This window comes from Phaseolus vulgaris, chromosome 6, assembly GCF_051622355.1.
Source record: "Phaseolus vulgaris cultivar YP4 chromosome 6, ASM5162235v1, whole genome shotgun sequence".
Lineage (NCBI taxonomy): Eukaryota > Viridiplantae > Streptophyta > Magnoliopsida > Fabales > Fabaceae > Phaseolus > Phaseolus vulgaris.
Genome location: NC_143503.1, coordinates 8408124 through 8418952, shown reverse-complemented (window position 1 = coordinate 8418952; position 10829 = coordinate 8408124). Strand labels below are relative to the sequence as shown.

Below are 10829 nucleotides of genomic sequence, written 5' to 3'. Positions count from 1 at the left end.
CACCACATCAAGCAAAGAATGTTCATCTTCATTGACTGTAATAACGACATCATCCCGACTCGAATTATCGTTGAATGACAATGATATATTGGCATCCGACAAACCTCCACATGATTAATATACCATCCGACATCAAGAACATATTGGGTACCAAGAACGACACTATCTCATATTATTCACGTAAACAACATTAGCAACATAATCATGGAATCAAGGTAGTGAAAGACAAATGAATCTAGTTAATCTAGGCCAATACAAGTAAAAAATACTATAGATATGTAACGTTTTGAAGTATATAAAGTTGATATTTATAGTGCATTTATTACCTCACTTAGAACTATTGTTAAATTGCTGGAGTGTATTTGTAGGTACCTCCCACTCTTTCGGATAAGAAAGCATAGAAGAAAGGAGACATCTTTGTATGAAGAGAGGAGTATCTAGGCAAAACATTATATTTCTAGTTTCCAATCATAACAAAAGAAAGGGAGCTCAAACATTACGAGCAAGAGCGCAACTAGGTTACATGGGATGTGAATCGACTGATACATAGCTACACTTTTATTTGAAACTTGAAATTTCATTATAATCTAACTAATATAGTTTGCACAAAGTGCAGCTGGAGTGATTGATCATGCTTAGAAAGCCTTCCATGGTGAAGCAGGAGGCAGGATTCCATAGAGGAACGAAGAGACGAAGGTCAGAGCCCGTTTTGGTTGCCAGCTCGGAACCAAATGCCCTGCTCCTCTAACTGTAACAAATGTAACTCCTTTGTATTTCACCACATACCCTCCAACCTGTGATTATGAGAAGTTGGTCATGTTTAAAAATCATAAAGAAACAAGTACTAATTGACCTTGGAGAGAACTCAATAATTCAGTATCAGATGATAAACTTGGTTCCACAATTGGAATTTTGATCTAAGGTTTTAAATTGTGATCCTGGTCACAATTTGTCACAACTAATGCAGCTCATGTGGCCCGTACCTTACTTTTGATGTTTTGATTCTATTACATAGTTAACACAAACACGTAGATCATGGTCGTAGGTTTTTGTTTGTTTTGTAACTAAAAAATACCAAACCGTTCTTCAATCTGAATGAATACTATTTGTTCAAAACTGTGCTCTAGTGTGATTGGAAAAGGTTATGTCGGATGCAAAACTACACACTGAATAAAAGAGAATGTTAAAAGAAGTGAAATAGTATAAATGCATTAAAATATCAATTTAGTACCTCTTTTTCAGAATACCATGGACGCCAAGGAACCAGGATAGGTAGCTTGAGGGTGTTGATTGCATATCTGGAAGATGTGACTGGCACCCTTGCATCAGTATCACCACTGTAGGAGAACAAATAATCTAAATTCAGTACTTGGGGTACATAAACGAAAAGGCAAACTTCATTATTCTACATGAGTGAAGGAATTAATTGAATTCAAAAACAAGGCTATGGTTAGGTAGTGAAGCTTTGTCATTGAAAAGGTATTCTCAAGGAACTCAGAATAGTTGAACTTTCTACATGCTAGTTCAGAAAAGAACAAAAGGAAAAAAAAAGTGGATAACTCTTAAGAAATAAAATTTATAACTCAACTTTATAAAACCGACTTATGAGGTAAGGTTTGCACCACTTATATATTATTTATATAAAATCTTTTTATTAGTTGTTGTGGGATCTCCAACACAACTCTCACGCCAAGACTGTCAACTTGCACTTAGAACTATATATTTATGGGTGGTGTGATAGCGATTCGATAGCGGTAACTCGATAAATCCAACAAACTCTTACTGGGATATGTAAAAAATAGACACTCACTCACACTTAAATTCTCTCTAAAAGAAACACTCTTCTTTGCAATTCTCTCTATTGTATTTCTTTCTGTGGTATATCTTACAATTGAGAGAGCATCCTATTTATAGGCTTTAGGAAGCTCTTCTAGAAAAGTCTTCATTATGGCCTTAAAACCCCACTAACAACACAATTAAAATCCCACTCACAACTTTTGACCTTTTACATATCCAAACTCCCATTCTACTCTTTTCTAGTAACTTCTAACTTTAAAACCCACAAATTACATTAAAGTTTATTCAACAAAACTCCCCCATAAACTTAAATGTTTCTACCATCCATCATGCCAATCATCTTCTTGAATTTGTCGAAAAAGACTTTCGGTAGCGGTTTTGTGAAGATATCAGCAACTTGATCTTGACTTGCCACATGCACCAATTCCACAATTCCTTTCTTCACATGATCACGAATAAAGTGAAAACGAACGTCAATATGTTTGCTTCTTTCATGGTTCACTGGGTTCTTTGCCAACTCAATTGCTGATTTGTTGTCAACTTGAATCACAGTTGCATCTAGTTGCTTTAGCTCCATCTTACTCAACAAGTTTCTTAGCCATATCGCATGACATACACACCAAGATGCTGCCACATATTCAGCTTCACACGTCGATAGCGTCACGATCGGTTGCTTCTTTGAAAGCCAAGAAAATGCTGTGTTGCCCATAAAGAATACATATCCCGATGTACTTTTCCGATCATCTATGTCTCCGCACCAATCGCTGTCAGAGTAACCCACCAACTTGTAATCTTCTGCTTTTGAGTAGAACAATCCGAGTGATACAGTACCTTGGATGTACCGTAGGACTCGCTTCAACGCCTTCCAATGTGAGTAAACCGGTTCCTCCATGAATCGACTTATGATGCCGACACTTAATGAAAGATCCGGCCTTGTGCATGTGAGATAACGAAGGCTTCCTACCAAACTCCGGTATCTACTTGCATCGACACGTTCTCCTCCATCGAACTTTGAGAGTTTTGCACCTGGTTCCATTGGTATTGATACTGGGTTGCAATTTTCCATCTTGTACTTCTTCAAAATCTCCTTTGCATATTTCTCCTGTGATACAAAAATACCTGTCTCTTTTTGTCTAACTTCCAAGCCAAGGAAAAACTTCATCAATCCCAAATCTGTCATCTCAAATTCCCGTCTCATTGTGCCCTTAAACTCTTCTATCATATCATTATTGTTACCCATAAAAATGAGATCATCAACATAAAGAGCAACAAATATCATGTTACCTCCATTGTTCTTTGCGTAAAGAGCATGCTCGTAAGGACATTGCTTGAACCCGTTCTCCTTGAAGTATGTATCGATACGAGTATTCCATGCCCGCGGTGCTTGCTTCAACCCGTAAAGTGCCTTCTTCAATTTTAGCACCTTCTTCTCCTCTCCGATTTTCATGTACCCAGGTGGTTGTTCGATGTAAACTTCTTCTTCAAGCACACCATTCAAGAATGCCGACTTGACATCCATTTGAAATATCGGCCATTTAAATTGAGCCGCTTGGGAAATGAGCAATCGAATTGTCTCCATTCTTACAACGGGAGCAAACACCTCATCGTAGTCAATTCCCTCCTTTTGTTTGTATCCCTTCGCAACGAGTCGCGCCTTGTACCTCTCTATCTCGCCTTGAGCATTCATCTTTTTCTTGAATATCCACTTCACACCAATGGGCTGACTTCCCTCTGGCAATTCTGTTAGCTCCCATGTGTTGTTGCGGTCAATCGCTTTAATCTCCTCATCCATGGCAGTTTGCCACTTCTTGTCTCGCACCGCCTCTTCAAAGCTGATATTTTCAGCATCTGCCAAAAGACATACTAGGTGTACCTCATTTGTCGAATCATACAAATCATGCAAACTTCGAATTTTAGGTTGTCGTGGTTCATCTTCATCATCGGTTGTTTCGGAATTTATACTTGTCGGTGATGATTCTCCAACTTCAATCATAACCTCTGAAGAATTGTTCCAATCCCACTCGCTTGCTTCATTTATTTGCACATCACGACTCACCGTCACCTTCTTGCTTATTGGATCAAGTAGCTTGTACCCTTTTGTCTTCTCATCATACCCAATAAAAACATACCTTTTGCTTTTGTCTTCGAGCTTCGTTCTTCGTTGATCTGGTACGTGTGCATAAGCCACACTACCAAACACTTTGAGATGAGAAACTGTTGGCTTTTGTCCGCTCCATGCCTCTTGTGGTGTTTGATCATCTAACTTCACATGTGGACATCGATTTTGCACATAGATGGCGCATTGCACAGCTTCCGCCCAAAATTCCTTTGGCATCTTTTTGCTCTTAAGCATTGATCGAACCATGTCGAGAATGGTCCGATTCTTCCTCTCGGCCACACCATTTTGTTGAGGAGTGTATGGTGCAGTTAGAAATCGCCTTATGCCTTGCTCCTCGCAATACTCCATGAAAGTCGTTGAAGTATACTCGCCACCTCTATCAGATCGTACAGCTTTGATCTGTTTATCAGTTGTCCTCTCCACCATCACCTTGAACTTTTTGAACACCTCAAATGCCTCGGATTTTTCTTTCAGAAAGTAAACCCAAGTTTTCCGTGAGAAATCATCAATGAAGGTAATGAAATACCTTTTACCGCTGAAGGACTCTGGAGTAATTGGTCCACATATGTCGGTATGAATCAATTCGAGAGGTTGCTTAGCCCAATATTGAGCCTTTTTTGGAAACGAGGTTCTCACATGCTTGCTGAGCACACATTCTTCACAAAATTTTCCCTCGTAGTCCATGTTGGGTAGCCCGTGCACCATATTCTTCTTCGCTAACTCTTTTAGTCCACCATGATGTAGGTGACCAAAACGGAGATGCCACAACGATGCCTTATCTTCTATGTTGACTTGCAAACATTTTTCTCGTATGCTTCTCAAATTCAGCTTGTACATCCGATTTCTTGCCATCTCAATTCGGGCAACCAAACACCCTTGCTTGTTCTTCAAGTGTAGGAATCGATCTTTCAAAAATATCGAGTAACCTTTCTCCGTGAGTTGCCCCATACTCAAAATGTTGGTCTTGAGGTCTGGTACGTAATAAACATCTTGGAGTGACCCAATTAAGCCATCCTTTTGTAAGTAGCAAACCGTACCTCGCCCTTTGACCTCCACCTTTGATGCATCTCCAAATGAAACATGACCATCTTCAATCTTTTGCATATCTTTGAATAGGTACTCGTGACCGCACATATGGTTGCTTGCTCCAGAGTCGAGGTACCACAGAGTGTCATTGTTAATGTTGACTTCATCTTGAGCCATCAAGAGAACACCTTCATTCGTTTCGACTTCCAAGGCTAGGTTGGTTGTTTCTTCTATCTTTATATCAGCACGACAATCTTTTGCAAAATGCCCCACTTTACCACAATTGTAACATTTGTCAGAGTTACAATCCTTCGCATAGTGACCATATTTGTGACATTTGTAGCACTCGATGTTGGAATAATTCGATCGGCCGCCTCTTCCTCTACCACGTCCTCTTCCACGCCAATTTGGTTGGCTCGACTGTTCCTTCTCCTTATAGTACCCTTCATGGTTGCTGCCTTTTCCACCACGACCGTTTCCACGACTTCCACGACCACGCCCTCTATATTGAGAATTTTGATGATAGAGTACCTTTTCGTCTTTGATTGACGCCTTGGTTTGAAGTGCTTGCTCGAGTGTTTCCTCCTTCTTCTTCTTCTTTCGTTGCTCGTGTGCCTCGAGAGAACCGGCGAGCTCGTCGACTGTGAGCGTCGCAAGGTCCTTTGACTCTTCTATCGCGCACACAATACTCTCAAAATTGTCTGTTAATGTTCTCAAAATCTTCTCCACAACTCGTGCATCGGTTAGAGTTTCACCGTTTCGGTTGAGTTGATTCACCACAGCCTGTACACGCGTGATGTAGTCAGATACACTTTCTGACTCCATCATCTTCATGTTCTCCAACTCGCCACGCAGAGTTTGTAGACGCACTTGCTTAACTCGGTCAGCTCCTTTGAACACCTTCTCCAATATGTCCCATGCTTCCTTTGAAGTGGACGCACCAGCAATCTTCTCAAAAATTGCCTCATCAACAGCTCTATACAACATGTACAAAGCTGCCTTATCTTTCGATCGCATCTCTTTCAATGCCTTGGTTTGAGCTGCCGTATAACCCGTGGTATTGGTCGGTTCTTCAAAACCTTCTTCGACCACCTCCCATGAATCCTGAGAACCGAGAAGAGCTTTCATTTGAATGCTCCAGTTGTCATATCTGGTCGCCTTCGTTAACCGTGGTAGCGGTATTTGACCCGTCACATTCGCCATTGGCTCTTGATACCAAATTGTAAAAAATAGACACTCACTCACACTTAAATTCTCTCTAAAAGAAACACTCTTCTTTGCAATTCTCTCTATTGTATTTCTTTCTGTGGTATATCTTACAATTGAGAGAGCATCCTATTTATAGGCTTTAGGAAGCTCTTCTAGAAAAGTCTTCATTATGGCCTTAAAACCCCACTAACAACACAATTAAAATCCCACTCACAACTTTTGACCTTTTACATATCCAAACTCCCATTCTACTCTTTTCTAGTAACTTCTAACTTTAAAACCCACAAATTACATTAAAGTTTATTCAACAGGATAGACTCTAAATGACTCTGATGCTTTAAGAACTGGACTTTAAGCATAATTCAACCTTATAAAATCGGCTTATTTGCAGCAATCACTTATATATTATGAAATGTTCTTGACGTGGAATCTTCAACATTGAAGGTACATTTTTTTGTTTATGTAGTGTATATGCTATAACCAAATCATTATCTTGGTTCTTGTGGCTTAAACTTGTAGTGCATGTGCTAAAAGTGAAACTGAACTTACCTGTATATCCACAATCCAATACCACTATCGATGAGATACTTGATGACTGGCAGGATGGTAGTTGGGCTGTCGTTCCAGCTTAATTGATCACTGCAAATTTAGCAAAATATGATATATGGTTGGTTGGCGATTAGCATGTAGTTGTAGTATTGATTTAAGATGAACTTTATTTTCATTTCTTGTTCCATTTTTATATTATTTTGCTGTTATTAAATTTATTTTTGCCACGGATATCTTCCAACACACTCGATCAGATTAATTTCATTTAGCACAGAAAACAGTGAAAATAAGGTGATAATTCGTAACTACAGAACTAGTAAAATAAGAAGCATTCTTTCAAACCAGATAGGATTGTAATGTTTTAGGATCTCCCAAGCTATTTAGATTACCTGCAGAGGGTCCAGTTTGTGGGTTTTGCATGAAGAGCTAGTTGGACCTCTGGCCTATTTAGGTAGGATTCCCCGTAATAATCAGAACACGGGTCAAAATCAGATACCTGAAATGAAGTGTCACAGGGCATTAAAAGTTACTTGGAAAACCTTGCATCCTTAAACATCTTTTTGTCATACTGTTGCACGCTTTCTGTTCATTGTAAACTTCTTACAACTGCATGTCTCTAAAGGGAATTCAAAATTGTTTCTAGTATGTTACTCCAGTTTCATCCAAAATATAAGGTTTCAGTAGTGTTATATAACATGAGAATAAAATGAAGGAGATGTGGAAGAGTGTCATATGACTGAGAACAATACATGTGATTTATGTAGAGCACACACTCACACAGACACTACTAGACACAACACTGACACTTCGACACGTGTAATCTCCAAGATGTAAGACACAAGAACATAGATCTATATATTATATCATTATGAATTATATAAATTGACAATTATGATTTATGTGATTAGTTATGGTTGAATTTTTCCTTTGTGGAAGAAAGATGCTTTCCATGACTAGTTTAAAAGGATTTATTCCTTATTTCTATAATCATAATAAAAAATTATACAATAAACTTGAGATTTTGGAAAATCACTTAATTTATTCTTTCATACATTTTGTTGGAACCGTGCTAAAATTGTTAAAGATCCCAAAAATATTTTTTGAATTGGACACTTTACCAATACGTATAGTACGAATGTCATATATGTAACACATGTCCGAGTTTCCTAACATATGATTTCTATAATCTACTCGCTTTGGTTCAAAATTGGTGTTACTACTGAAATAAATGAACTTCATATATTTTTACAATTTTGAATTATTTTGAAATAAATGCAACAATACATAGGAGTATATTACTTACAGAACCAGTTGATCCATTTTTGAGAGAAGAGTCAAGACACAGTGGAGCATAGATGTTATAGAAGTCTATGTTTCCTTTCTCAATGAGGGCCGTTCTTGTTGCATTGGCACATATTTCTGAGACATTTTCAGCACTGAAATCGCAGTACTTCTGAATCAACTCATGTGTTTGATCTGAGTTCAAAGCATGACTCCATAAGTAATCAACTATTCCCTTTGAACCGGTAACATCGTCAATCCAAGCATTCCCTATCTGAAATTTGCAGCACAAATCAAGAAGTTAGAAAAATGATGATATCACATAAGCATTATTTGCAGTAGAAGTCTTTTGAACATACAGCAATGCTTTTGATGTTAATATTTTGGTGACTGTATTTATTGTTCAGCACAATAGTGTATGCAAGCTGAGGAACATAGTGACCAGCATAGCTTTCCCCAGTTATGTAGAAATCACGAGTTTTGTACTGTGGAAACCTTTCTAGCCAATTGATAAGGAAAACATAGGCATCTTTAGCAGTAGATTTATCTCCTGCATGATCATAGTCTGAACTAGTGTTTGAGTAGGAAAAGCCTACTCCAGCAGGGGATTCCAGGAACAGCACATTTGCCACTGCATAATGCACCATTGTGTGTTAAGTTTTTTATGTCTCTCAACTCCATCACAAAGGGTTTTGTATACCAAAAAACAATTATTTTGATGACTGTCTCACCTTCATTCCAAGCATATTTGTTACGATACAGTGTTTTTCCATCTGAGTTTATTCTGAAAGGTCCCAATTCCTCAAAGGCGCCATATCCCAATGAGGAACAACCGGGTCCTGTGAGTTTCAAACACTATGACTTCAGAATCTGAATCAAAATTCTTACGTGATCTGACTCATAATGTTCTAATTTATGTACTAATGGTAGTCTGCAAGGTTAGAGGATGGTGATAACAAAATCATGTAATTAAGTTTAACAATGTTAATTACATCCAAAGGAGAAAAAGAAACATTGTTAATTACATGCCCCCAGCAGCAACAGATGCCATAATAAATCCAGCAAACATTGTTAGATTATGTTTTAGGAACATCTTAAAAAGTAAATTTACTACTACATATAATTTCATCATATATCTAATCAGTATAAATTTTTAACAAAAATATTATCCAATAAATATAATGATGACACTGGTTGAAGAACATCTAATTAGAAAAAAGCTATTTATTATGCTTAACAAAAAGATAACTTAGCTTTCACATTAACTATTCTCTTGTTTTATTTTCTCCCAATGCCTTCATGTCATAGAAACTATTGTTTGATGAAGTCAAATGTGAGTTAAAGTTTCAATATTGAAAAACAATATCAAGATAAACAATATATAAGGAAAGAAAAATCTCAAATTTATTATTTTAAGGTATCGGAAGATAATATTATGAATTTGCTCTTAACTCATTGATCGAAACAGGCAGTGTCTCTCAATGTAGTTGCATCCTACAACTAAACAAATATCTCCATTTTGTGTTTTTTTCTTAGAAATTACCAGATATAATAAGTAAAAGAGCCAAAAGAGAAAAGACACACAAATGAGCATAAGCACAATACTCAATACTAAAGGTAATTTAAATTATTTTTTACCTCCATTTAACCACAATACTAAAGGTTTGGTGGAAGGGTTATATGGAGACTCCACAAAATAATAGAAAAGTGCTCTTCCAGCCTCTGGATCAACGGTGACATATCCTGAATATTGGTCAAAATTCACCCCATAGGACTGGCCAGGCAATGCAACAATCTTGTCAGCTTGCTGTAGCCCCTCTTGGGGTGCAACATAAGCAGAAGAATGAGTTTTCAATGCATCTTCCTCTGCCCAAGAAAGGGTCATAGGAGCCTTCTGTGAGCTTCTAGACAGAATCAACTCATCAAGTTTATCAGCCTGACTGGCTTTGCTACAAGGAAGAAGAACCAAGAAACTCAAAGTGAGTAAACAAGCATAAAGAGAAAGGTTCTTCATCTTGTTCACAACCAGGTTACTTGGTTTCTGTATCATAAGTTTCTACTTATTTATAGACCATAATGAGTGGCAAAAAAAATGCAGAACTGTTATTTTTGCTTGGAAGCATGTGAAAGAGAGTAGAAAGAAAACAAGTACACTACTCTTGATAATGCATAGATCAGCCGGCTGGTGTATTTAGTTTCTAATTCAAAAATGAGTTGGCCTACCCTTTTATTCCTTTTGTCCATAATCACATGAAGTTTTATTTTTTAATATAACTCTGTTACTATACTTTGACCATTTCTGTGATATTTGTTCCTCTAACTTTTTCTTACTATTGATCCATGAAGTTGTACTTAAATTTCATCCTAATTCACATTCCTCTGTGGGTTAAGTCTCTCTGGTTGTTCGATGACTTCTTTTGTATGCATATCTTTGAAGCCTGCAACGGCAATTGTCCAAAGCATAGGACATACGGGTCCAAATTATATAATTTACATATTCGTAAAATAATCTCAAAATAAGAAGATAAATTATGTATTTAAGAAAGATATATTCATCTTCTCAAAACATTGTTATGCTTACCAATTAAGTGTGTACACTAAAATGTAACATTACATGTATACATATCATGTGAATGATCCTGATCCTGCCGGTAACTCGAAAGTGGAGGAATCGCTTTGTAGCACTCTCTGTCCCGTCTACGCGACTGCGTTCTCTGCAGAGTCACCCTCAGGACCTTCTCTTGAGTCTTCAAACGTGACCTGCAAAACACACAGACGACGCCTCTAGCGGCCGTTTGCACTCCGAGGATCAAGTTAGTCCACAAAACCACCAAAATGAGAAACTAGT

General features: G+C 37.7%; 1 protein-coding gene across 1 annotated transcript; it reads right to left on the bottom strand.

Moving 5' to 3' along the window:
* Nucleotides 1-405: 405 nt before the first annotated feature.
* On the bottom strand, nucleotides 406-9995 carry LOC137836240 (serine carboxypeptidase 1). The gene is made up of 8 exons (XM_068645076.2): nucleotides 9620-9995; nucleotides 8713-8820; nucleotides 8341-8612; nucleotides 8004-8255; nucleotides 7090-7196; nucleotides 6701-6790; nucleotides 1232-1337; nucleotides 406-794 (listed from the first exon to the last, which is right to left on the bottom strand). The coding sequence occupies exons 1-8, from the start codon at nucleotides 9993-9995 to the stop codon at nucleotides 636-638; spliced, it is 1470 nt and encodes a 489-aa protein (XP_068501177.2). The 3' UTR covers nucleotides 406-635.
* Between the last annotated feature and the right edge of the window lie 834 nt (nucleotides 9996-10829).

Coding starts and splice junctions, on each gene's coding strand:
- LOC137836240 (XM_068645076.2), bottom strand. CDS start 9,995: ATGAAGAACCTTTCTCTTTATGCTTGTTTACTCACTTTGAGTTTCTTG. Junction 7,197..8,003: donor AAAATGGATCAACTGGTTCT/GTAAGTAATATA, acceptor ACTTCATTTCAG/GTATCTGATTTTGACCCGTG. Junction 795..1,231: donor CATGGTATTCTGAAAAAGAG/GTACTAAATTGA, acceptor TCATAATCACAG/GTTGGAGGGTATGTGGTGAA.